At 44.9% G+C, this 27,527-nt stretch overlaps 1 protein-coding gene across 1 annotated transcript in view; it reads left to right on the top strand.

Moving 5' to 3' along the window:
- SMCHD1 (structural maintenance of chromosomes flexible hinge domain containing 1) overlaps positions 1–27,527 on the top strand; it is a 1,054,086-nt gene that overhangs the window by 675,632 nt on the left and 350,927 nt on the right. Inside the window, exons 28-32 of the mRNA XM_082259552.1 lie at positions 1,452–1,540; positions 1,946–2,064; positions 2,194–2,352; positions 2,432–2,557; positions 26,250–26,329. Coding sequence (XP_082115678.1) covers positions 1,452–1,540; positions 1,946–2,064; positions 2,194–2,352; positions 2,432–2,557; positions 26,250–26,329 — 573 coding nt within the window. The remainder of the gene's footprint in view (positions 1–1,451; positions 1,541–1,945; positions 2,065–2,193; positions 2,353–2,431; positions 2,558–26,249; positions 26,330–27,527) is intronic.

Genomic DNA, 27,527 nt, shown 5'->3' with positions numbered 1-27,527 from the left:
ATGCCGGAGCTGAACCCTCACATCGGGCCTTCATCTAAAACTACACCCGAAGAGGATGCACAGAAGTCTCCCTATTGAAAGTCTCATGTGCACGGTGAGCCAAAATCTTTGAATAATAGGGGATAGAGAAAAGGCAGTGAACACCTGGCTGTACTGGACACACAGCATGTCAATGCTATTCAGTGAACGGCCATAGACTGGCCAATTGCAAATTTGTCCCAAATTGGATACAGCCTGACCACGGTGTGAGCCCGCGCAGCTATCCAACTATACTGCGTCTCTCCCCAGCTCCCGCACCTCCATCTATTACTGAAAAGAGAGACTTTCTGTTGCAGGCGGACACATGACGGTCCGATATTGCTACCGCCAAATTCAAGAGGGACTAAACCATATCCCTCTAAGGACATTGGTCATCGTCCATTTTTGAAGGACTGGCTTTCCATATAGCCCATCCTACTCGGCACGCAGACATTCCTCCAGATACCCTCCCCTCAATGGTGGAACTGCATTGGAAACCAAGAGCCAATTTGCATCACAGATAAGCAGAAGGGTAATGGTTCAATGCGCACCTGAGTAGCCCACCAGTGCTTCCTAGTTACATAATTGTCTGCCAAGCGGACTTTTGAATTCATCACATATTGGTTTTGAAACACTAGCCTGACTCGATGGGAGTATACTATATGTAATCCATGATCCAATGTCCAATTGGTGCAGCATTATTGGTTTATAAATACACCAGGTTACAATACCAAATTGTGGCATGCCGACCAGCAGACCCATGAGCTAGCGGCATTCACAAATTCCCACAAGGGAATATATGCAGCAAGCTCAAGTATCTACTGGTCAAATCTTCTGGAATGAATGTGTGGCCGGCCCTGTGAGTGTGAGTCATTGTTTTTATATGTCTTGTATGTTGTTGGTTGTACTTCCATGTACCTTTTTGATATTTGTACATTGTTCCCCAATGTTGGGGTACTTTTTAGACAATGTGTCATTTGATCCTCAATAAAGTTTTTTGAAAATTTATACCAAGTCGGTCTGAGCATCCCTTCCTGCAGCCGTTCCAAGGGGTTCTCTATGGCCCTTCCCATTTCTCCTCTAAAGCGCTGTAGGTAGCCCCTATACATAGTGGCTAATTATTCATTTCACTTATTTTGTTGTCCTCGGCTGCTGCATTTTCACATATTTACATAGAGAACCACTGTTTAGTTTACAAGTTCTTCTTGTGGCACGATGGATATACCATAGGTATATTTATTGACAATATACAGTATATTGCAAGAATCTTGGAAAATGTTTTTTCCGATTTTCACCGGTAGCTTTTTTGTAAATACTGCCACACACATTCCTCCTCTCTGAGTGCTTCGTTAGAGTGTCTGCCTGTGCTTATCACATCGTCAATCCCAATGTTAGCTCTGGAAATGAACTGAATACTTTATGCAATGTTTCAGGCCTCTTCCTGACGAGCCGAAATATTTGAAATGCAAGTCAACTGGACCTAATGTTATCAAAATGGGTGAAGAGCTGAAGGGTGAAGTTGGTGAGTGGTACAATAACTGACAAACATTTACAAGTAATTTTCATATCACCCTGGATTAATTAGAAATGGTCACAACTCATAATGACACAGCATATGTGATTTATATAGGGCAGCTAAAAAATGTACAGGCTTTCATGGTTACATTCACATTAATTCCATAGTTATTATCTTCTTGTATGTGTCAGTCAAGTTATAAAACTTTTCAGACCAATGTCAAAAGGCTGGCTGTTTAGAAAACTGATTTTTCCATAGGATTTTCAAAGGCTGTAATAGGCAGTTTGAGGAAGCATGCTGCAGTTAGTACCTTACTTTATATTAATAAACAATACATGGTTGCTTTAAAATAGCATTTTGTAACTACTGTATCTAATTATCTAGTTTCTGCCATTTGTTTGTCTCTTGCAGAGTTGATATTGACAGACCAGTTTGGTAATCAGATCCGTACATTATCTCCCTCATGCCTTGATTCCCTAGGTCTTTCTGCAACTAGTCTTGACAAAAGTAATGTAAAAATGACTTTTCAGGTGTGTATTGAGCATATTTACCTGTGTTCACATTTTGTAAGGACACAGTCTGAATGTAACTTATGTATTGATGTTTATACATAAGAGATATGCTAAAATATTGGTTATTTTCCCTCTTTTTTAATCTAGGAAAATACACAGTCTTTTATTGTCAAAGGAATAAAGTTTTTTAATGGTCCTCTAGAGGAAAAAGAGCTTTGCTTTTTGTGGAGAAATTTCTCGACTTCTTTAAGATTAAGCTTGGTTGCTGGGCCTCCCGCTAAAATTGCCCTGGTAGACTGGCCAGAGGTAAATTTTTTCAGTGTACAGAAGTTTGCTGATTTACTGTACTTGGTGATTATTATCTTAACAATATTTTTTTAATTAGTCTGTTACAGTTGTCTGTGGTAAAAAGTTACAAAAGCCCCTGATTGTCCAGCTTTGTGATGGATGGGGAAACCAAGCTCTGGAGCCAAATGTTAAGGTCACATTGGTCAAGGACAACCATCTCAAGGTACATGTGAATAAGAAAGTCTGAAACAAATGTAGATATAGTATGTATTGCTTGCAGAAATAAGGGTCAGCTATAACCTCCCAACACAGCTAGTACATAGCATGTTAGGCCGGCCATAGACTAAAAATTTGTTCATGGCATGACAAGCAATATTGTCATTTTCCATGTCTTGGAATGTACAAAATAAGTGTGGTATAAATATGTTACCAGGCTTTTTTAAGCACCAAATTTAAATTCAGATTTGTCACATGGAAAAGTAATCGCACCCCTATGTGTCATAGAATTGCAATAGTGTTTGGCAGCTTACCTGTTCCTTCATGTCTGTATTAGAGGGCAGACTTCACTTCTGGTTCCCTTTTATCATCTCTCCTTCCTGTTCCTGCCCCACCCCAGGTCATCACAGGAAGTCTATATTAACTAGTGCACTGCAGGTCTGCTTTGCTGTTCAACAGTGTTTGTTTCTTTTTTCCTGTCTGCCGTGTGCTTCATCTACCTTTCTGTGTACCGACTTTGGCTTGTCTCTGACTATTCCTGTTTGCCTGTTACCCTGACCTTTGGCCTGTCCCTTGGTTACCCTCATCTGCCTGTTACCCCGATCTTGGCTTACCCATCACCATTCTGTGTGTCCTGAGTGGCTGCTTCCCTTCTCTCCCTACGGAGCGTGACCCGGGGGACCCCAGGGGCCGCGACCTAGGCCCAGCTGCAGCCAAGTCCATCCTCATCACTAGAGGCTCTGGTGAACACCTGCTGGGTCTTAGACTCTGTGCCCTGGGGAATCTTGGGTTCACGTTCCGGTCCACCCGCAGCAGTCTGCTATCGGGTTCACTACCTTGCGCTGCACCCCTGCCTCCAACAGGGTGCAGTTGTCACCTGGCCACAGGTGACCTGACAGTATGTTTGCCACTACTATCAAGTAGTATTAGAATGTAATGTTTCATTATCAGATGCCAATGATCCAAACCACTTTATGGACTATGCAGGTGGAACCTATCTTATTTAACCACTTCAACACTGGTCCATTTCTGACACTTCTCACATATATGTAAAAATACATTTTTTGCTAGAATATTACTTAGAACCTTCAAACATTATATGTATATTTAACAGAGGCTTTAGAGCAGGGGTGGGGAACCTGCGGCCCGCAAAATCATCTGGCCCGGCCCCCTGTGCAGCTGAGTCTGTGTCTCTCAGCTGAGCTCTCAGAACAGAGCCAATATTTCCTGTATAGCTCCGGCTTGGTTCTGATCATCTGAGCACTTCCTCCAGCGCGGCGCCGCTCCTAGCCAGCGCTTCCCGCCAGCAGTATCAGCCAGAGCCAGCAGTACCAACCAGAGCAAGCAATACCCACAGCAGTACCAGCCAGAGCCAGCAGTACCCACAGTAATACCAGCCAGAGCCAGCAGTACCCACAGCAATACCAGCCAGCAGTACCAGCCTGAGCCAGCAGTATCCGCAGTATAGTACCAGCCAGCAGTACCCACAGCAGTATCAGCTAGCAGTATCTACAGCACAGTACCAGCCAGCAATAACAGCCTGAGCCAGCAGTACCCACAACAGTACCAGCCAGCAGTACCAGCTGGAGCCCGCAGTACCAGCCAGCAGTACCAGGCTGACTCAGCAGTACCAACCAGCAGTACCAGCCTGAGCCAGCTGTACCCACAGCACTACCAGCCCTAGCCCGCAGTACCAGCCAGCCATACCAGCCTGAGCCAGCAGTAGCCACAGCAATACCAGCCAGCAGTACCCACAGCAGTACCAGCCCTAGCCAGCAGTACCAGCCAGCTGTACCAGCCTGAGCCAGCAGTATCCACAGCACAGTACCAGCCTGAGCCAGCAGTAACCACCAGCTGTACCAGCCAGCAGTACCCGCCAGCTGTGCCCACCAGAAGTTCTTTGCAAAACTTACCACCACAAAAAGTCGACTGTGCTCAAGACTAACCGACACAAACCTGGAAAACCAGTTGCGAGTAGCAGCATCATCAATACCAGCTAACATCACACACCTCACCAAAGAGAAGCAGTACCAGCCATCACATTAGGGGTGAGTTAATTAAATGTTTGACCAAATGTAACAGGCACATTTTTAAGTTGGCAATTTTGTACAGCCCCCGAATGATTTTATAAATATCCAAATGGCCCTTAGAAGAAAAATGGTTCTCCACCCCTGCTTTAGAGAATAAAATAGTGGGTGTTGAAATTTTATGTCACACGGTATTTGCACAGCAGTTTTTCAAACGCAATTAAAAAAATAAATAAACTTTCGTGAACTTTAATGAACAAAAACGCATTATAATACCCAATTGTTTGGTAAAATATAAAAGATGGTGTTACGCTGAGTAAATACATAAAATGTCACACTTTAAGGGCTCTTTCACACGGGCGATCCAATCAGATTCGCCTGTCAGTTTTTTAGGCGGATCTGATCGGATCCTCCATGCAGCTCTATGGGGCAGCGGATGTCAGCGGAGACACCTCTGCTGACACCCGCTGCCATCCGTATCCGATCCTGTCCGTGAAATCTGGACGGATGGAAACCCTATTTTTCCATCCATTCAGGGATCGGATCGGATGAGAGCGGACAGATGGTCCGCTCTCATCCGATCCCCCATAGAGAGCAGCGGGGGCTGTGACACCTCCCTCTCTGCACTGCAAGTGGAGACGGAGCTGTCATCCGCCGGTTCAGCACGGATCCTCCTACGGAGGCGGACCGTGTGAAAGAGCCCTAAGGCCCCTTTCACACAAACGCACCGTTCATTTCATCAGTTCAGTCAGGTTTTTTTGTCATCAGTTTTTTTTCAGTCAACATCAGTTTCACATCCGTTTTTCATTCCTTGTCATCAGTTTTTCATCCTTTGTCATCAGTTTTTCATCCAATGTCATCCGTTTTTCGTCCAAACAGTTTTTTTTAACGGATGAAAAATAGGGCTTTTTAATCTGTTAAAAAAACAGATGTGGACGGAAGCGGATGAAAATGGATGTAATTGAATGATCATCCATTTACATTAGTTTTTCCATAGGAATGCATTGGAGTCCGTTTTTCATCCGTCAACGAATGGATGAAAAACGAACAAACGGTCCATATATGTGAAAGTGGCTCTAAATTGCACCTGCTCGTTGTACTTAAAAATCCCTATAATCAATGTCTTATAAGCCTTTAAAGGCTACTAGTATAGAATTACACAAGAGGTCTGGTGCAAGAATTATTTCTCTCGATAACTATATCGTTAACGATACAGCACGTGTGGTGTTAACACGGTTTACATATGCATAAGCAACCTATGTATATGTACACCTTTGCACATGGGGACGGGAGAACTTTAACATTTTTATTTTATTTGTTTATTTTTATTTTATTATTTATTTATTTTTTAATGTACACTGTATCGCTTTTTATTTTTTAATTGTTTTATTAAAATTTTCAGCACAAGAAGAACAATAGAAACATTTTACATAAACATAGTGTATAATATAAGTATAGCAATCAATAACTCAATATCATCACTTCTGACAGTATAAGAATTAATGGTATCCTAGAAGGTATTGTAAAAGGAAACATCTTAACGTATTCCCCAAACTAGGGGGAATATCTTCAGAAAAACAATTCTAAACTCAACAGAACCTACACAATTACGCATTTGCACACAGACTACTGCACATTCGAAATGTAGGATCAATGAGCCAGTTGTACAGGTAAACCATAGGATAAAAGTCTCCTGAGCCTCCTTGAAATGTAGTAAACCTATTTTCACCTTGTGTGAACACAGACTTTTTAACAACAGAGATTATTCTGTACTTTGCATTCTGGTCTTCCTAGGATTGGGACCTCACCAAGTACTTAGGTACTGTTAAGGGACAGGTTTCGGCCTTATGCATTCTATTCCAGAACCATTTGGGTTCAGTTTCCCGTGTTAGAGCCTTTCTTCAAAGTTTCTCACGGATCAAGCCTTCATTAAAGCACCCTCTGCTTCCTTGGGATCTCAACTTCGTTTTCTCTGCCCTACTGAAACCAACCTTGAAACCCATTAGGAAACTCTCCTTGGGTGATATCCCTGTCAAAGTGGTCACCTTGGTTGCTATCATGCCTGTCAGACATGTTTCTGAGTTAGCGACAATCTTTTGTAAAGAGCCCTTCCTGATTCTTCACAAAGACAAAGTAATCTTGTGTCCCAAGACCCTCTTTTCTACCTGAAGTGGTATTGGCCTTGCACCACAAAGAAGCAAATTATCCTTTCTTTGTGCCCTGCAAGATATCACCTGTACTGTATAATTAATATTAAAGTGATTTTGATTTACCTGTAAATTCCATATGTTGAAGTACAGTACAAGGAACAGACCACCCTCCCCTTTGTTCCTGCGTAACTATTTTGCTGGCTAAAAAACTGAGGATACACAGAGTGGGTTGGTGTTTTGGGTATATAGTTACATAGTTAGTCAGGTTGAAAAAAGACACAAGTCCATCGGGTTCAACCAAAAAAAAAAAAATCAGTTTTGCAAACCCAACCACACAATCCTATATCCGTTGTTGATCCAGAGGAAGGCGAAAATAGACCCCAGCACAGCATGATCCAATTTGCTAAAGCAGGGGAAAAAAATTCCTTCCTGATCCCCCAAAAGGCAATCAGATATTCCCTGGATCAACTTTACCTAAAAAAAAATGTAATACCCATTTATATTATGTACACCTAGGAAAGAATCCAGACCTTTTTTAAAGCAATCTACTGAGCTGGACAGAACCACCTCTGGAGGAAGTCTATTCCACATTTTCACAGCTCTTCTGGTGAAGAAACCTTTCCGTATTTCGAGACGAAATCTGTTTTCCTCTAGACGTAGAAACCTGTTTTCCTCTGTGTTGACCTTAAAGTGAACAACTCAACACCAAGTTCACTATATGGTCCCCTTATGTATTTATACATGTTGATCATATCCCCCCTTAATCTCCTCTTCTCAAGAGAGAATAAATTCAGTTCCTCTAATCTTTTCTCATAGCTGAGGTTCTCCATGCCCCTTATCAGTTTGGTTGCCCTTCTCTGCACTTTCTCCAGTTCCCCGATATCCTTTTTAAGAACTGGTGCCCAAAACTGAACTACATATTCCAGATGAGGTCTTACTAATGATTTGTACAGGGGCAAAATTATATTTCCCTATCTCTGGAGTCCATGCCTCTGTTAATACAAGAAAGGACTTTGCTTGCTTTGGAAAAAGCAGCTTGGCTTTGCATGCTATTATTAGGCTCATGATCTACCAGAACACCCAGATCCTACTCCGCTATGGATTCCCCCAGTTCTACTCCACCTAGTATGTATGATGCATGCATATTCTTAGCCCCCAAGTGCATAACTTTACATTTATCAACAATAATCCTCATTTGCCACATAGTTGCCCAATGAAACAGTGCATTGAGGTCAGCTTGTAAGTTGGAGACATCCTGTAAAGAAGTTTGGTGTCATCTGCAAAGACTGAAATTCTACTTTTAATCCCAGACCCTATATCATTTATAAAGATATTAAAAAGTAAGGGTCCCAACACTGAACCTTGGGGTACACCACTGATAACCTTAGACCATTCGGAGTAAGAATCATTAACCACTACTCTCTGAATTCTATATTTCTCTTACATCCTCTGACAGTTGCCGCCCACTCATACAGTCTTCACCAATGGGTATTGACCTTTTATCCACAGGAGCAAGCTAGGCATAAGACTTGTTAAAAACAAAGTAATTCACATAGACACACCTGTAGGGGGCTGTCCCACTGGTCCAATACCCCCCTGCTATCAGCCTTCCCAACTCAGTTTGTCTTCTGCCTAGTTAAGGAGTAAGATAGGCTATCCCTGTGCTGGGGCTGCGGTCTCAGCCTTTCTTCTATTTTATGACTTAATTTCTGCAAATGTGTTTTTCTTTGCTCTACTAGCCTTTTATTTGCTATGCGCTTAGTTAGTCGTCCGGAAGACTACAGCGTTTGCGGAGCTGGGAATCGCACTGGTCATCCTGACTTGTCAGGACAGAGGATCTTAAGGACTCCCAGCCCTCCATCGAGCGTTTAGCAGGTTATGTGTGCGCCCTGGCCTCGCAAACGACCTGTCCCTGTCCTCAGGGGCACAAGCCAGCGTGGTGGCTACCTCGCTGGGACGCCTCAACATGCGGTTCGGACCGTGAGATGCGTCCTCTTCTTGGCTGCCGGCCCCCCTGCCATATGGGGAGGGGGTTCCAGAGTTCTGGAGGCTCCCACGCCCTGCGAAGCGGTATTACTCTGTGGGGGGCCTCTGGCTGGGGATTACATTCTGTGTGTCTGTCTCCCCTCATGTCTGTGTCCGGGGCTCACATCTCTCCCGGTCCCTGCGGGGGCTTCTGAGCATGTTATGCTGTGTGGGGGTCGGTGGGGTCCCTATCCCTGTTCGCACTGTTTGGTGTGTTTGGGGGTACAGTCATGGTGCGGCGGACCGCTGCGGTGCAGAAACCGCGGGACCGCCATTTTTAGGGTGGGCAGCTGCTTTGGCCTCACTGTGGGAATTTCTGCAGCTCCTCTCTGTAGTGTTTTTGGCTCCTTCGGGCGCCATCTTGTGTGTGGCAGGTGCTTTCCTTTTACACATGTTTGGCGGCCATTTTCCCGGAGACTCCCATTCTTATACATAGGCAACCATGTTTTCCTTAGGCAAATCCTTTTAGCCTCTAGCGGTGTGACATCACTTCCTCTTTCTGCATGAAGATCGATCGTGGAGCAGCGTTGTAACACTCCTGGGGGTCTTTTTTGTGCTGTTTGGGGGATATTTCTCTGCTTTCGGTGTCTTTCCTCTATCAGTGGGATATCTTCACTTGCAGTACATTGCGGTGGGCGCCGCGATCGCGTCTTAAAGGGCCAGCGTCCTTATTCATGGAGTCCCAGGACAGCAAATTTCCCCCAGCCTTGGTTAATGAATCGGGTACTCCTGATTCTTCTCCTTCTCTAGCTGCTGCACTAGTTACTTTAGCGTCCAAGGTGGACTTGTTGATGTCAGAACGGGTTTCTAGAAAACGCATTAGGCATTCGCCTTCCTCTGATTCTGAATCTGATGTGGTTGCCTTGGACAGTGCCCCCCCTGAGGGGTCTCAGTCCTTTCCTTCTGATGGGGAGGTGGAAGAGGATGATTGGGATGATTTTTCCCCTGAATTGGGCAAAGAACGCGCTGCTGTGGCTGCGCTTATTGCTTCTATTAAGGAGACACTACATTTAGAGGATGAGCCCAACCCGCCGGGTAAGCAGTCTTCCTTTGGGACTCGCAGGACCCAGAAGGCGGCACAGGTTTTTCACGAAAACGGAGGAGGAGTTTCACAAAATGATGAACGAACAATGACGTAATTTAAAACGCCCTTTTGTGGTACCAAAACGGTTTCGGTTCCGTTACCCTCACGCGTCTCCTACGGATTCGCGCTGGATGGTGTCCCCTAAGGTGGATCACACGATGTCCAGGTTGAATAAGGCCCTCTATGCCCTCGGAGGATTCTCCGGTGTTTAGGGACCCTTTCTGGCTCGCCACGCTTATACGGTGGCGGGTTCTTTGCTAAAACCTGTTTTCGCATCTGTTATGGTCTCTCAGGCTGTGGCTGAGAGACCATAACGCATCTCTAGAGAATCAAACGCACTCTAGAGGCGGGTTCCGCCCCTCCAGCTACTGTGGAGATGTTGGATCAGATGCGTCAGGCGGTTCTGTACCTGTGTGACGTGGCCTTGGATGAGGCTCCCCTAGCTGCACGACTGTCTTGTGTCGCGGTGCTGACCCGTCGTCTGGTCTGGCTAAAGAGCTGGTCGGCTGACCAGTCCTCCAGGAAGACGGTGTCTGACATTCCTTATGCCGGGACTCGTCTCTTTGTAGAATCCCTGGATGAATTGGTTAAAGGGGTCACTGGGGGCAAGAGCACTCTGCTGCCCCAGAACCCCAAGGGCAAAGTTTTCCGCGGTAAGCGGGGTCCTTCCTTTAAACCGAATCAGGGGTCATTTTGTGCCTTCAAGGCGCAGGACAAGGGCAGGCCCTTTAAGGGCCCTGGTAGTCAGAAAAAGCCGTGGAGGGGCAAGCCAAAGCCAGGACACTCTGGCTCGGCGGGTCTCGCCGCCTCTACCTGAAGGGACGCCCTCACCCGTTCAAGGGGTGGGGGCACGTCTGCGCAGTTTTCTAGAACCATGGCTGTTCCGGATTCAGGACAGGTGGGTTCAGGAAATCATTCGATTGGGTTACAAGATCGAATTCCTTTCACGTCCAGCGGACAGATTCTTTCCCTCAAATCTTCATTTGACCCCAGATCGGTTACGCGATCTTCATCGGGCGGTTCAGGGAGTGGTTGTCCCAGTGTCTCATCGGGACAGATTTCGGGGGTTTTACTTGAATCTGTTCACTGTGCCAAGAAAGGAGGGCAAGGTACATCCGCTTCTGGACTTGAAAGCTCTGAACCGCTTTTCGTGCGGGTTCAGAAGTTCCGCATGGAATCCCTCCGTTCGGTGGTGGCCTCTTTAAGCCCAGGAGATTTCCTGGCTTCCATCGACTTAAAGGATGCATATTTACACATCCCCATATTTGAGGGTCACCAGAGGTTCCTCCGATTTGCAATCGCGGAGGAGCACTATCAGTTTGTGGCGTTACCTTTTGGTCTCGCTTCGGCTACAAGGGTGTTTACCAAAGTGCAGGCCCCTGTTCTGGCCCTGTTGCGGGCACAGGGGATTGCGGTCTTGGGATATCTGGACGATCTCCTGTTAAGATCGAGTGCCAGCCCGAGTCTATTACGCGATCTGTCAACTACCGTTCAGACGCTCCAGGAGTTCGGGTGGACCATCAACGTGCAGAAGTCTCCTTCTGTTCATCTCCCTTGCCTGGGAATGGTTTTGGACTCTGCCCAAGCAAGAGTTTTCCTGCCGGAGGACAAGCTCCGGACTCTGCAACACGAGGTCTGGTCCCTCAGGGACAACCTGTCCTCATCACTCAGGACCAGCATGCTGTCCCTGGGGTTGATGGTTTCGGCCTTCGAGGCAATACCATTTGCACAGTTCCATGCGCGATCTCTTCAAGCGGGGATCTTGGCCAGATGGGACAGACTTCCTCAATCCTTGGAAAGGAGGATTTCCCTGAGCCCCCACATCAGAGTAGATCTCCTCTGGTGGCTTCAGTCCCCGGCTCTGATGGAGGGGAAATCCTTCCGCCCGTTGTGGACGGTGATCACCACGGATGCCTGCCTGTCGGGCTGGGGTGGCGTGCTGGGCATTCTGTCTGCCCAGGGCACTTGGTCGGAGGAGGAGTCCTCCCTGCCGATAAACATCTTGGAACTGCAAGCGATCAGGCTGTGCTTGTTTCATTGGTCGGTTCATCTTCAGGGTCACCCTGTTCTGGTGCAGACGGACAATGCCACTGCGGTGGCCTACATCAATCACCAAGGGGGCACCAGGAGTGCCCGGGCGGCCCTGGAGGTGACCGAGATTCTGGCTTGGGCCGAGACTCATGTCCCGGCGATTTCGGCAGTTCACATTCCGGGTGTGGAGAATTGGCAGGCCGATTATCTGAGCCGCCAGACCCTGGACCAGGGGGAATGGTCCCTGCACCCAGAGCTGTTTCACCTGCTGTGTGCGAGATGGTGAACCCCAGATGTGGATCTGTTCGCATCTCGGCTAAACAACAAGGTAGGAAGGTTTGTGGCAAGAACGCGCGACCCTCTGGCAGACGCCTCGGATACGCTGGTGGTGCCTTGGCATCAGTATCGCCTGATCTATGCCTTTCCCCTGATTCAGTTGTTGTCCAGGTTCCTTCGCAGGTTGGTTTCGGAACCGAAGTTGGTGATTCTGTTGGCTCCAGACTGGCCGTGCCGGTCTTGGTACGCGGACATCATACAACTGGTCGTCGAACCTCCGTGGCGAATTCCCTTACGGGACGATCTGCTGTCTCAAGGGCCGATCTTCCATCCTGCTTTACGGTCACTGGCTTTAATGGCGTGGCTGTTGAAAGCCAGGTCTTGAGAGATCGAGGTCTCTCGTCGGCAGTCATTCTTACCCTGTTTAAGGCTAGCAAGGCCTCGTCCGGTAAGATCTATTACAGTACCTGGAAGGCTTATTTTGCCTGGTGTGAGTCTAGGGACGTCCATCCTCGCTCTTTTTCAGTGGCGCGGTAGTTAGCCTTCCTCCAATCTGGTGGGGACCAGCGCCTTGCGCTGACCACTATTAAGGGCCAGTTGTCTGCGCTGGCTGTTCTTTTTCAGCGTCCCTTGGTGTCTTAATTCATTGATACGCACCTTTATTCAAGGTGTGCGTCATTTGGCTCCTCCTCGGAGATCGCCTTTACCTCCTTGGGACTTAAACTTGGTCCTGTCTGTTTTGCAACGTCCTCCCTTTGAGAACATCAGGGAAATTTCTCTGCCTCTGCTGACAAAAAAGGTTGCTTTTCTGGTGGCTATCATGTCTGCTCGCAGAGTGTCGGAGTTGGCGACCTTGTCTTGCCGCTCCCCTTACCTGGTGGTTCATAGGGATAAGGTAGTCTTGCGACCTAACCAATCCTTCCTTCCTAAGGTGGTTTCTGATTTTCACCTTAACGAGGATATTGTATTACCTTCACTATGTGCGAACCCTAAGAATCCTAAGGAGTGTGCCTTGCATTCTTTAGATTTTGTCCGGGCGATCAGGGTTTACCTGTCGTCCACTGAATCCTTCAGGAAGTCGGATTCTCTTTTTGTCCTTCCTGAGGGACCTCGGAAGGGTATGGCTGCGTCTGCGGCAACCATTTCAAGATGGATTAGACAGACGATTGTACAGGCTTATTCGCTTAGGGAACGGGCACCGCCTTTCCCTGTCAAGGCGCACTCTACCTGGGCGGTGAGTGCGTCCTGGGCCTTCCAGCATCAGGCTTCGGTGGTCCAGGTGTGCAAAGCTGCGACTTGGTCGTCCGTGCACACCTTTTCCAAATTTTACAAACTTGATGTTCTGGCGTCAGCAGATGCCTCCTTTGGCCGCAATGTTCTCTGTGCGGCAGTGCCTTAAGGGGACCCTGGTTTTTGCAGGTCCCTGACTGTTGGGGTTCTTTTTTCCCCCTTGTTGATTTGCTTTCCTGGGTTGTTTGCTCCGGTTGAGCTTTTTTTGTTACCCAGAGGATTTACCTTTCTGTTCGAGTAAGGTTCCTTTCTCTGACTTGGGTGCTGCGTTGCCTTTGTGACGGTTGCATTTCCCACCCCTCATGTCTACACTGCTTTGGGACATCCCATTGGTGAAGACTGTATGAGTGGGCGGCGACTGTCAGAGGACGTAAGAGAAAACTGAATTTTTGTAAAATTTTACCGTAAAATTCCTTTCTCAGAGTCCTCTGACAGTCGCCGCCCCCGCCCCTCTTTTGGGGTTTTTATGGACTTAACTGCTTGCTACCAAACTGAGTTGGGAAGGCTGATAGCAGGAGGGTATTGGACCAGTGGGACAGCCCCCTACAGGTGTGTATATGTAAATTACTTTGTTTTTAACAAGTCTTATGCCTAGCTTGCTCCTGTGGATAAGAGGTCAATACCCATTGGTGAAGACTGTATGAGTGGGCGGCGACTGTCAGAGGACTCAGAGAAAGGAATTTTACGGGAAGATTTTACAAAAATTCAGTTTTTAGCCAATTTTCTATCCAATTACAAACTGATCTTTCCAATACAGTAGATTTTACCTTACACATTAGCCGTGTGTGGGGAACTGTGTCAAACGCTTTTGCAAAATCCAAGTATACTACATCCACAGCCACCCCTCTGTCCAAGGTTTTACTTACCTCCTCATAAATAGAAATCAGGTTTGTTTGACAACTTCTGTCTCTCATAAATCATGCTGTCTGTTGCTTAAAATATTTTTTTTCAGCAAGAACCCATCTATGTGGTCTTTTATTAAACTCTCCAATATCTTCCCGACTATAGAAGTTAAACTAACAGGTCTATAGTTACTTGGCAAAGACTTTGATCCCTTTTTAAATATAGGCACCACATTGGCCCTACGCCAATCCAGTGGTACTATTCCAGTCCTTAACGAGTCCCTAAAAATTAAAAACAAAGGCTTAGAAATTACAGCGCTCAGTTCTTTTAGGATGCGTGGGTGGATGCCATCTAGTCCAGGTGCTTTATCCACCCTTATTCTGTCTAAATATTTCTGGACCATACCACTTTTGAGCCATTGTGGATCATTTGGGGCTGTGTCAATACCATCCTCATGGTCATGAACTCCCCCATGCTCCTTTGTATATACAGAGCTGAAGAAAGTATTTAATACATTTGCCTTCTCTTTGTCCCCAGTCACCCACTCCTGATTATTTTTTAAAGGGCCTACATGCTCAGACCTAACCTTTTTACTGTTAATATATTTGAAGAATTTTTGGGGGTTTGTCCTACTATCTTTTGCAATCTGTCGTTCATTTTGGTATCTGGCTTCCCTGATTTCCTTTTTACATGTTCTGTTATATTCTTTGTAACAATTAAACAATGATAGTGTTCCCTCATTTTTATATTTTTTAAAAGCCCCTTTCTTTTTATCTATAGCTTTTTTAACCTTTGCCGTGAGCCACATAGGTATTATTTTTAGCCTTTTAAACTTATTACCCATGGGAATATACTTTGCAGTGAGTTTGCATAAAGTCTTTTTGAAAAATTCCCATTTCTGTTCTGTGCTCATCGATGCCAATATTTCCTCCCAGTCTAAATCCTGAAGAGCAGCCTTCATCCTTGGAAAATTTGCTCTCTTAAAGCTAAGTGTTTTGTATTTCCTGTATGCATTTTTTGCTTACAGCTAACATTAAATGAAATTATGTTATGGTCACTGCTACCCAGATGTTTTTATATGAACATTGTTAATATGCCAAGGGGCATGTTCCGCAAAGCTCTAGCCCATGTCTAATCATCTGAAGGTATCAGCCTATAACACAGATACAAAAAGACAAAAATGGACAGGATCGTGGTATACAATTAAAAAGCCTGTAGCAATTTATTATTAGGAACAATAGCACACTTTCATTCCAGCAACTTGTATTCCAGCGTAGAAAAGTACTGGGCTATAAAGCCCAGGAATCAGGTTGGGAAGCAGCAGATGTAAAGCCCCAGTGCCAGCCATCTCTAATTGCTGACCTGGAGCAGCGTTCCCCGCTATCATGTACTCTCGTGGCTGGAACCATATTTCAGGTGAGGGGGCAGCAATGTGTTTTGAGGAAATTTCTTTTTTGTCAAGCCTGTTCTGAATGGTAACCAAAGGTCTTTATGATAAAGGGTAGTGGGAGTCCGCTCCGTATCTTACTGGAACCAAGGCTCAACAGTGCTGCATCAGGGTCTTTAGACAAGATGCAGCAGAGCCACGACAGGGAGAAAAAAAATCAGGTGATATATTGAATATCTTTATCAAATGAATTAAAATTGCTATCAAATGCCATTAATATCTTAAACCAGCATGATTGTATATTCAATTTATAAAACATATATAAAATATGTGCCAATCGAACTACAGATCCCAGCAGGTATTCTACTACAAGATAGTAATAAAATAGGATAAAAAAATGATAATTTACATAAAAATTCATCATATTTGAGCCGCTATTTAAAACTATATTAAAATAAAAATAAATCAGTTTTAATTAAATAAATACATCTGGTCATAAATGAATATCCTGACGAACTAAATTAAATGTATTCTTCATATTAATATTAACCACTTGCTGACCACCTGTCTGCATTTGACAGTAGGTGGGTGGCTTGTACAGGAAAAATCACGTACCTGTACGACGGCTGTGTCTTTCAGGTTCAGGGCGTATGTGTGAGATATGCTTTATCTCCCCAAGGATGGTCAATATTCTCACCATTAAACCTCCAGGTAGCCCTGTGACCCCCCATTTGTAAGGAACAGCAGTGGTGTCTCCACAGCAGGAACACACGCTTTAGCCTTCACTTCAAATAGAACTCTCTAGCAACCAACAAGTACTGCTTTAGCTCGGGACAAACACCTGAAATTTCTCCTATAGGATTGTAACATTATAGTATGTTTAGCCAGCACACGTTATGTGCAGGTGAATGTTGGTGCAGTGGAACTCAGGCAGACTAGCCGATGCATAATGATGGTTACTGGAAAGTTCTCTTGAAGTGAAGGCGTGTGTGTGCTCCTGCTGTGAATAAACCACTGCTGTGTCTTACTGAAGGGGTCATGGAGCTACCTAGAGATTTGATGGTGAGAGTGATGGCTATCTTTTTTTTTTTTTTTTTTTTTTTTAAACTTCAAGTTTATTGAGTTTTGTCACACAAGAAATATATAGCACAATAACAGAGAACCTAAAATACTGTATCTGCAGATATCACGACAGGTTATAGAAAGCAGGGATAGTAGTGCAACGAATGCTGAATCCTATATTCATAAGCATCAAAAAACAACAAAGAACAAACAAAAAAACCAAGGTTAGCCAATAAAGGTAGTGGTATAGTGAATCATCTCCATCCTAAACTACTCAATTAAAGAAACACTGCAATAGCATTAAGTGGTGATCAGTACTGCAATCACTCCCCCAAGCGGTGTGCAGAACCAAAGATGGGACCCCTCAGAGCCCGCGCGCTCCTTCCAGTTAAACCAAAGCAGAGCCACAGGTATCTGCCAGGTCAACCCATCCACCCCAAATATTTGTAAATTTCTCTGGGCAGCCCCTGGCTTCATATGTCAATTTGTATAAAGGTAGAACTTGATTAATTACATTTTTCCATAAATCAAGAGGGACCCTGTCTGTAAGTATCCACTGCATCACCACCGTCTTCCTGTCATAAAACAACAGGAGTCTAAGAAATTGTTTTTGGTGAGACCGAAGATCGATGTCTCCAAGTATCCCCAATACACACCATTTGGGGTTGCATACATTAGGCAGGCCTAGAGATGTCGAGATGGAGTGGGTAACCAGAGACCAAAAGGGTCTAATTTTCGCACAGCCCCACAACATGTGAAGTAGGTCACCAGGCGCCCCACAGCATTTATGACAATCCGGGTTGGGTTTCTCTTTCATCAAGAACATCCTATAAGGGGTATAGTAAGTTCTATGAAAGATACACAACTGTATCAGTCGATCCCGAGCAGATATTGGGGTCCTAAAATACACCTCAAGCAGCTCTTCCCAGTCATCATCTGAGAAATCCGGTATGTGTTTCGTCCACCCGGCCCTAATAGCATCCAGTCGAGACGGCACACTGCAAATCAGTACACTATAGTACGCGTTTTGGTATGCGCATCCTGCAACAACTCCTTTTCCAGCGGAGAGTTGACAAGAGAGACTGGGCCAGGCCCAAATTGGGCTATGGCCGCGTGCCGTTATTGGAGATAACGGTAGTGCCAGGAGCCGGGTACCCGAAAGTCCATCCGAAATTGCTGAAACATCTTGAAAATCCCTTCCTTAAACAGTTGATGAGCATACTTGAGGTCCTTCCCTGCCCATAGAACAGCGTCCTGAGATTCAGAAAAATTAGGTAACCTAGGATTACACCATAGAGGTTGATTTGGAGAAAAAAGTTCTGGTGGTACTGAAAACAAAGTTTCACACCTACAGTAGATCTTAAGGGAGGATTCCAAAAGCGCTGTACCCTCAAAGGCAGCAACACTGCAGCGGTAAATAAGATTATTATTAGGTTAGGCATGACCATTTTAAACAAGTTTACCCTACCGGTCAGAGTCAGTGGCAGATGCTTCCAGTGATCCAATTTAGATTTTAAAAGAGCCAAGCAGGGGAGTAGATTATTGGCCAGGTAAAGAGACAGAGGTTGTTGCACCTGGACACCTAAATATCGGAAGGACAAGGTGAGCCGCAAGGGGCATCCCTCAGGAAGGGAAAGAGGGGTGTCCATGTCCACCGGAAACAAACTGGACTTAGTCCAGTTGACCCGAAAACCGGAAAAAAAACAGAAGTCTTGAATGAGTCTAAGCACCGTCCTAAGCGTGCCCTGAGGATCAGTTAAATAGAGCAACATGTCATCTGCATAAAGAGAAACTCGCTCCTCAAGAGTCCCCACACACATACCTTGGATATCTGTGGAGGAACGTAGCAATTGGGCAAGGGGTTCTATGGCGAGTAAACAAGCAAAAAATTGGGGGAGCAAACCCTGAACATGTATATCTAAAGCCAGTGCAGCTATGGACCAAGCAACATGTATATTAAAAAAGAATAGCGCACACATGCAAAAGAAATTACTTTCAAATATGGAGACAATCCATAAATAAAAATGGTGATTTAGTCCCACCATATAGCCATATCGTGCTCAAGCCCACCACTGCGTCAAAGTACCCCATTATCAGTGGGTCCTACACTATCCATAAAAAAGGGGTGAATCCAGCCTCTCTTACCCTTGGAGACAACACTCCTTGCTGGGAAGGTGTGCTAATGCACTACAGGGGACTCCTCCTATATCTACTTGATAGTGGACACCAATAGAGTACAGGTGTGTGTGGGGGATGGGATGCTCAACCCCAGAAGTCTGGTCAGACCGAATACATAATAAACAAGCAAAAAATTGGGGGAGCAAACCCTGAACATGTATATCTAAAGCCAGTGCAGCTATGGACCAAGCAACATGTATATTAAAAAAGAATAGCGCACACATGCAAAAGAAATGACTTTTTTTAATATAGTTCTATGGCGAGTGCAAAAAGGAGGAGGGACAGAGGGTAACCCTGTCGCATGCCCCTTTGTATCTGCAGGGGATTAGACACAACCCCATTCACCCGAATACGGGCCAGCGGGTGGTCGTACAGAACCCTAAGCCAAGTAAGAAAGACCTTCCCAAAGCCAAACTTCTCCAGCACATAGAACAGATATGGCCACTCCACAGAGTCCAAAGCTTTTTGTGTGTCAAGTGACAGGACTACCCTAGGCACGGGAGAAGGTTTTGGAGTCTGAAGGTTAGTAAACAAACGTTGAATATTTGTGTACGTAGAGCGACCCGGAATAAAACCTGTTTGTTCTATCCCTATTATGGAGCTAATCACTGTATTAAACCGTAGCGCAAGGATTTTAGTTAAGATTTTAAGTTCGACATTAATAAGTGATATCGGCCGGTAGGAATCGCAATAGTGTGGGTCCTTATGAGGTTTGGGAATCGGGACTATCAGGGCTTCACGCAGCGAATCAGGCAACGAAACCTCATTGTAAATTGTTTTAAATAGCCGCAAAAGGTGTGGTAGAAGGAGCTCCCCATGATGCAGATACCACTCCACAGGAAAGCCGTCTGGGCCCGGGGTCTTGTGTTTAGGGAAGGTTTTGAGGGCAAATTCCACCTCGTCCAAAGTGAACGGTGCGTCAAGACTGGAGCATTGGGCCGCGCTGAGACTGCGAAACGGAATAGAGTCCACATATTCATATAGCTCAAGGGGCGTATAATGGGCACTAGATGTATAAAGGTCAGTGTAAAAACGGTGGAGGGTGCTAAGAATATCGGCCGTGGAAGAGCAGGACTGCCCGTGACGATCAAAAATCACAGGTATAGCAACTGGTTCCGGAACGGGATTGGCCAAAAAGGCCAGCAGACTGCCATTCCTGTCACCAGTTTCAAAAACACGCTGAGACTGATAAAGAAGCCGTTTCTGAGTCTTATCTACCAGGGCGTGTTTATACGTCCGCTGCGCGGCCTTCCACAATTCTCGGGGGTAGGGTCTTAAATTAAGGCTCGTTTAGAACCACTCGCATCTGCCAATTCCTCAATATGAGCCGCAACAGCCTTTTTAAATTTAGCGACCCCCCCCCCCCCCCGCACATATATGCCCCACGATGAACAGCCTTAGAAGCATCCCAACAAGTGAGGTCAGCCACCCCCTCTGCATTCTCCACCCAGTAATGGGACATAGCAGTAGCGCATTCAGCCGACACCATCGGTTCCACAAGCCAATACGGGCTCATACGCCATACTGCCTTTGACGGCTGTCTTGCCACCACCAGGTCCATCGCCAGGGGTGAATGGTCTGAGATCGCCCTCGGTAACTATGCTACCTCAGTAATTTTAGGAAGTAATTCTGTGGAGATAAAAAACATGTCCAACCTGGAGAAGGTGCCATGTGAGCCGGAGTAACATGAATACTCCGTCGTGGATGCTTCCACCGCCAAGCTTCCGTCAGACCATACGCGGCTGTCCAGTCTGCCAGGGCCAACGAAGGCCGCACAGAACCATGGAGCCGGTCAAGGAGGGGATCCAACACCGCATTGAAATCACCTCCTATAATCAGAGATCCCTGGGCTATGGAGAGCACAGCCCGCACAGTCATCAAGTCGCCTAGCCTCCACAGGCGGAAGGAGGTATAAATTAACAACAGTATACATTTGATCCATGCAAGTCAACACAACTATAACATAGCACCCATCTCGATCAGTTTTCACGTATATCACCTGCACGGGACAGTCCCTAGAAATCAGGGTTGACACGCCCCTGAAGTAGGTGGAATAGGTAGCGTGAAAGGCATGAGCAATACGCAGCCTTTTTAACGCCCTCGTTTTGGGATCCATCAAATGGTTTCCTGTAAAGAAGGATGTTGGCCTTGGCGCACTTAAAATAGTCAAACACCAGGGACCTCTTAATCTTGCAGTTCAAACCCCTAACATTGCAGGTTAACAGTTTAAGAGTCATGAGTAGGCAAAAAAAGACATGCAGGAGCAGAGCGCCCCGGGACATTCCCACCCACAAAAAACAGGATATACATACAGGACCCAAGGAACGCGCGGGCAAGGAACACCCCAGAAGGGCCCATCGGGTCCGCAACACCGCTGAGAACAAACCATATGAAAAGCTGACCACCATTGCAGAATATAATTCTATGCAGGAAAGAGAGAAACCAAGCATAATAATAATAACATACCCCAGAGCACAACAACCCACCCCCCACCCGGCTCCCTGCCATAAAAACGGGCAGAGAGCTTTAGCCCAAAAACAGTAACAGCCCAGAGTGGCATAACTATGCCAGAGTGTAGTAGTCAGTCAAAAAACAAAAAGGAAAGTGGAAAAATGAAGAATAAAAAAAAGGGGGTGGGTGAAGGAAAAAAAAAGTGTGAGATCCGTGGCGGCAGCACCCACTCACAGGATGAAAATACAGAAACGGCCATCAAGGAGCGCTCAGTCCATCAAAGCTCTGACTGCCAAGGGGGTAGGAGCACCATAAGTAAAACATAAACAAATCCGAGTGAGGTCAAGGGCCAATCCAGGAACAGAAGGCAGGAAGTGGAGTCAAAAGTAATGAAGACAAGAGCGTTTCATCCCAGTCCATCAAGCCGAATGGAGGCCTCCTGGAGTGAAAGAAAAAAAATGAGCTTTTCCATTATGTATCACCCGAAGTTTGGCAGGATAAAGCATGCTGTAACCAAATTGCCTGTCCCAGGGCCTACGCTTAAACTGCATGGAAGGCCATGCGCTGCTTCTGGGTAGAAGCCGAGTCAATAGATTGAAATCTTGACACCATTATATTGGAGGTCAGGGACAGTACGAGCAGCTCTCAGGATATTTTCCTTGTCCCGGAAGTTAAGAAATTTTGCCAACATAGATCTTGAAGGAGCCCCTGGAGGGAGGGGGCACATGGGGACCCAGTGCACCCTCTCTATGGCAAACAGGGGGGAGAGGTGATCCACCCCAATGGCATTCTTTATTCAATTCTCCAGAAAATCCTCAGCATCCCTTCCTTAAGGGAATCCAAAGAAGCGAAGATTATTTCTACGCATTCTGTCTTCCAAGTCCCCCAATTTATCAGAGTGGTCTTAGTGTTGGCTATCCTTATGGAGATAAAGCGTATGCGATTTCTATATTTTGAGATCCTTTCTGTCTGATAAGAGGCCTTTTATCTAGTGAACTTTATGCACTGGAGCACTTTTTATATTTTTGAGCACAGAGCCCTTTGAAGGCACATGGACACTTTATGATGAATTTATTTGTTATGGACATTGAATGTGTAATTCCTTGATATATTTTTAGCTTGCACTTTCTAAAAATAATGATTTATATAGGTATCTAAATTTGTAAATGGCTTTATTTATTTATTTTTTTTTAGATCTTTTTTCATTAATTATGTGCACTAATGTGTAATGTTTCAATCGTAGTTATTGAGTTTTAGATAAGCTTTTTATTTAAATGGACAGCACACTTTTATATTTCTAGAATTCTTTTGGACCCAGTATTCAGGATTAAGTTACAGCAGTCCTGTAGCCACAATTAACTAAACATGAGGTTTTAATATATACTGTATAACCATCTTCTATTGGCAACCCACTGTTGCAATAAGCACAGGAAACAAGGAGCATTGTATTAAAGTATAGTATGGATCTCTAATTCCTCGGTTTAACCCCTTTGGAGCTAGTTTGTTTCGAGAGTAAATATTCAAAAAGTCTCCCTATGGCATATTTTTGGAATCTTTCTCTGAAGGATCCGCCTTTTGGGTATAGTTTCTACTACCCAAACTCGAAGGCTCTCTGTGGACTTATTATGTTTTAATGTAAAGTGTCTAGGCACACTATGGTCAATGTCCCCCTCTTCTGTTAGTCTCTGATAGTCACCAAACCATCTTCACACAGTTCTAACAGTGCAGGGTATAAATTTCCAGCAGACATGGTTTCTTGAAATTATTTTAGACTCTACGTGCCCTTATTCTATTTCTAGAAACAGAAATGTAGTAGCATCACATTCATACATGAGTGAATGAAAGGCCAATAGAATTGCAATTACAATGATGAATGAATGATTTTGGAACTGAAAGGGGACTGTCCCAAATGGCAATAATGTTGTTGATGTATTATCCAAATAAGACTATATGGGGAGTAAAAGGATTGTGATACCAAATATGGGTTTGCTCCCAAGGGGTCATAGTTAAATTCACATAGCTGGGCACAAAATCATGTCTATTAATGTTCCGCAGATTTGGAGGTAAAATTAATTGCCAAATATAATACTGGAATAGCGTTCAAAAACCGGGGACTAGCTAGAACAAATTGGACCTAGGTGTTATGCAACCCTGAATTGGTAGCTAAAAAATATTCTTACACCCTTCATCCTATCTCATGAGGAATGGAGGTGTATAGCGAATTCACATCCAAAATCAATCAGATGTATCTAAACTTCCAAGTGTAATATTTCAAGGTCTCTGACAAGTTCAGGGAATCGCTAATATAAGATGGTAGAGACTGTACAAGCGTTTGTAAAAAGTGATCTATATATTGGGAGAGCTCATTGGTGAGGCTATGATTGGCCTTACCTCATTTGGGCCTTTATGGACTTTAGGAATGTTATAAAAACAATGCGTTTCTATTATTTCTCTATAGAGAAAAGCAATTTCTCCATTAATTGATAACTCCATCAATTATAGCTTTATCCACATGGGACCTCTACCAATCTGTATTCCCCTAATGGATCCTTATGCCATTTTAGAAATGTAGACAGGCAGGAGATGTCTTGCCTGAACATTATATGCAGATTCAGGGCTTTTTTTTCTCAGAAAATAGGTAGAGGAACTCAACCACGACCCCCTAAAACCCCCCTCGACCCCCACATACAACCTCCTAACCGCATCAAATACTGGGTGTGGTCAAATTTCACTAAGAGTGGGAGGATCTTAAAGGGGCATTATATGCCAGGAGTGCATTACTTACTGAGTGCAGAGTTCAGGGGTGCGCTGTATACAGAGCACAGAGTTTAGCCTTCTTCCACAGCTGCTTACTGCTGCATCCCCCATCCACAACTCACCTTCACCCCTCTTCAGCATTAACCTCTGCATGCAACCCCCCCCCCCCCCCCTCCACTGCCTCTGTCTTCTCCACTTCACCATCTTCCACATATTTTACTATTGTTACTGTATTATGCGGAAGCACCCTAGACAGGCTCTAGTACCTCCCCGCACACTGTAGGTGGCTCCGCCTTTCTCATTTGCAGGTAGATCATCCAGTGGGGGGTGTCGGCATCCGCACTGCACCCCGGCACCTGCATCTTCCTTGTCCCCATCCTGCACTCAGTGGGAACCACTCAGGAAATCAGATCTGTGGGAGCTGTTGGGAGACAAGCTCTCACTTGTTAACACGAAAGCCAAACTAATGTATTTACAAGTGAGAGTGCAGAGCAGAAAGCAGAGGACCCGAGCTGGAGCTGGTGGAACTGAGTTCCACCAAGTTCCAGCTGAAAAAAAGCCCTGTGCAGATTTATGTTGGAAGATAGTACTTCCTCCTTTATCCTTTGCTTTATGATATTTTCTGTCTTTTTTGTCAAGGCCTTTAAAGCTTCATTTTGTTACTCAGATTGTATGTCTTGTAATGAACAGATGCATTTGGAGTTTAACATAGAGTTATTAACCACTTGCCGACCAGTCAAGTTGACTGTACTGCGGCAAAGTGGCTCAATATCGTCCAGTGACGTGGGCGGCGCGCTCCCGCTGTATTCAGTTACAGCGGGAGTCGGGCCAGGGGAGGAGCGGCGCTGATCACCGCTGCTCTTCCCCGATCATCGGGGATCGAGTGTGGAAATCCGCCCGCTTGTGTAAACAAAGCGGGCGGATCTCCTAAGTGACAGGCAGGGTCAGATTGCAGGATTCAGCATAGCTGAACCTGCGATCTGTCCCTGTGTCACACAGTCCCCTCCCCCCACACACGTTAGTAAGCACCAGGCATACATTAACCCCTTGATCACCAATAAAAGTTAACCCCTTCCCTGCCATTGTCATTTGTACAGTAACAGTGCATATGTATAGCACTGATTACTGTAGTAATGTCACTGGTACCCCCAAGTGTGTCAAAAATGTCAGTCAAGGGTCCGATCTGTCTGCCGCAGATCGCCGCCATTACTAGTTTAAAAAAAAAAAACAATAAAAATGACATAAATTTCCCGTAGTTAGTAGCTGCGATAACTTTTGCGCAAACCAATCAAAATACGCTTATTGCGATTTTTTTTTTTTTACCAAAAATATGTAGCAGAAAACAAATTGGCCTAAAATGATAAAAAAAATTTGATCTTTACATTTTTTGGGGGGAAATTTCATATAAAAAAAATGTGAAAAATATTGTCGCTCTTTTTTTGTTTATAGCACAAAAAGTTATATTCGCACAGGTGATCAAATACCACCAAAAGAAAGCTCTATTTGTGGGGAAAAAAAGGACATACATTTAATTTGGGTACAACATCCCATGACCGCGAAGTAACGAAGTGCCGAATCGCAAAGTATGGCCTGGTCAGGAATGGGGTATAACCTTCCCGGTCATAAAGCGGTTAAAAATACGCTCATTGAGAATTTTTTTGTCAAAGACATGTAGCTAAATACATTTTGGCCTAAATATATGACAAAAATTGAATATATTGGATATTTTTTAACTGTCAAAGTAGAAAAATATTGTTATTTTTTCAAAATTGTCACTTTTTTTAATTAATATTGCAAAAAATGAAAATCGCACAGTTGATCAAATACCACCAAAAGAAAGCTCTGTTTGTGGGGAAAAAAAATTACGTAAATTTTGTTTGGGTATGACATTGCATGACCGCACAATTGTCATTTAAAGTCGCACAGTGCCGAATCGCAAAAAGTGGCCTGGACTTAAGACAGCAAAATCCTCCGGTGGTAAAGTGATTAATTGTGAATAAGTCATTTCCCCATTCCTCTTTACATGGACTGATAACATGTGTTCATTTTGGTTGGTGTAATTGCCTACTCAGGGTATTTTGTAAGCCCTGTTTTGTTTAACAATCTTACACATTCACCAATCCTTTTTTCTGTTTCAGATAACTGGGCAATCTCAACAGATAAAAACAGATAAAGAAGGTCGCATGAATATGGGACTACTTGCGTTTTGTGCACCAAAGTAAGCTTTTTGATTTGAAGGGAGAATAAAGGAAAAATGCTTTTGTTTTTGAAATGTCACTTAAATCTCCTGTGTGTGTATATATATATATATATATTATACACACACACACACACAGTAGTTTGCAAAAGTTTTAGGCAGGAGTGAAAACAATGCTTTAAATTAAGAATGCTTTTAGAAATAGATGTGTTCCAGACATCTTCTTGGAGAACTAACCACAATCCCAGAGAGACTAGATGATGTTGAGATCAGCGCTCTGTGAGGGTAAAACCATCACTTACAGTACTCCTTGTTCTTCTTTACCCTGAAGATAGTTCCTAATAACATTGGATGTGTGTTTGAGGTTTATTGTCCTGCTGCAGAATTAATATGGGGCCAATCACATGCCTCCCCGATGGTATGGCATGATGGATAAGTATCTGTATTTCTTAGCATTGAGGACATCATTGATCCTGACCGAATCTCCAACTTAATTTGCAGAAATGCAACCCCATACCTGCAAGGAACCTCCACTATGTTTTACTGGTGCCTACATTAATATACTTCTCTCCAGCCCTTCGGTGAACAAATTGTCTCCTGCTACATTCAAATTTTGACTCATCAGTTCCTATGTTCTCATGTCTTACCCTTGTTTCCAGCCCATGTTCCTTGTGTCTTTTACCTGCTGCATTAAGTTTCCTTGGTTGACCAAGTTTGTGCCTGCCTTAAGCGGTGCTCGCCCGGTCCCAAGGTGTTGTGAGTAGTGTCCACCCTCCCTTCTGGGTTTAATTTTTCAGATTGGACATCGCCCCCTCCCTGGGTTGGTCGGACCCTCGAGTGCCCTTCCTTCCCTCATGTCGCTCCCCATCACTATCGGGGTCCCTCTGCGGACCACCACCTCCCCGCATCCCCGGGGCATCTATATCTGTTTTTTTCTGTTTGGGGGTGTCAAGGGGGTTCTGGGGGGGGGGGCTGCGACCCTGTTTGTGCATAACTTGGTTTTGGGGGGGTTTGTACTGGTGGGGGTCACTAGCGGGGTCCCCCCGTACTGTCCAAGTGTAGCTGGGGTCCCGGGGTTCCGTGTATAACCACAATTTTTCCGTGGATGACTGCATGTATAGTCGGCGGCCATGTTTGTGTAGTCCGGCAGCCATTTTCTTGTAGTTTCCCATTGCTATCAATCGTTGGTCATGTTTTTGAAGCCTATGGAGTAGTGAAT

The sequence above is a fragment of the Pelophylax lessonae genome (assembly GCF_965119305.1).
Source record: "Pelophylax lessonae genome assembly, chromosome: 5".
NCBI classification, from domain to species: Eukaryota; Metazoa; Chordata; class Amphibia; order Anura; family Ranidae; genus Pelophylax; species Pelophylax lessonae.
The sequence above is the reverse complement of the archived record's forward strand: the minus strand, read 5'-3'. Positions and strand labels throughout refer to the sequence as shown.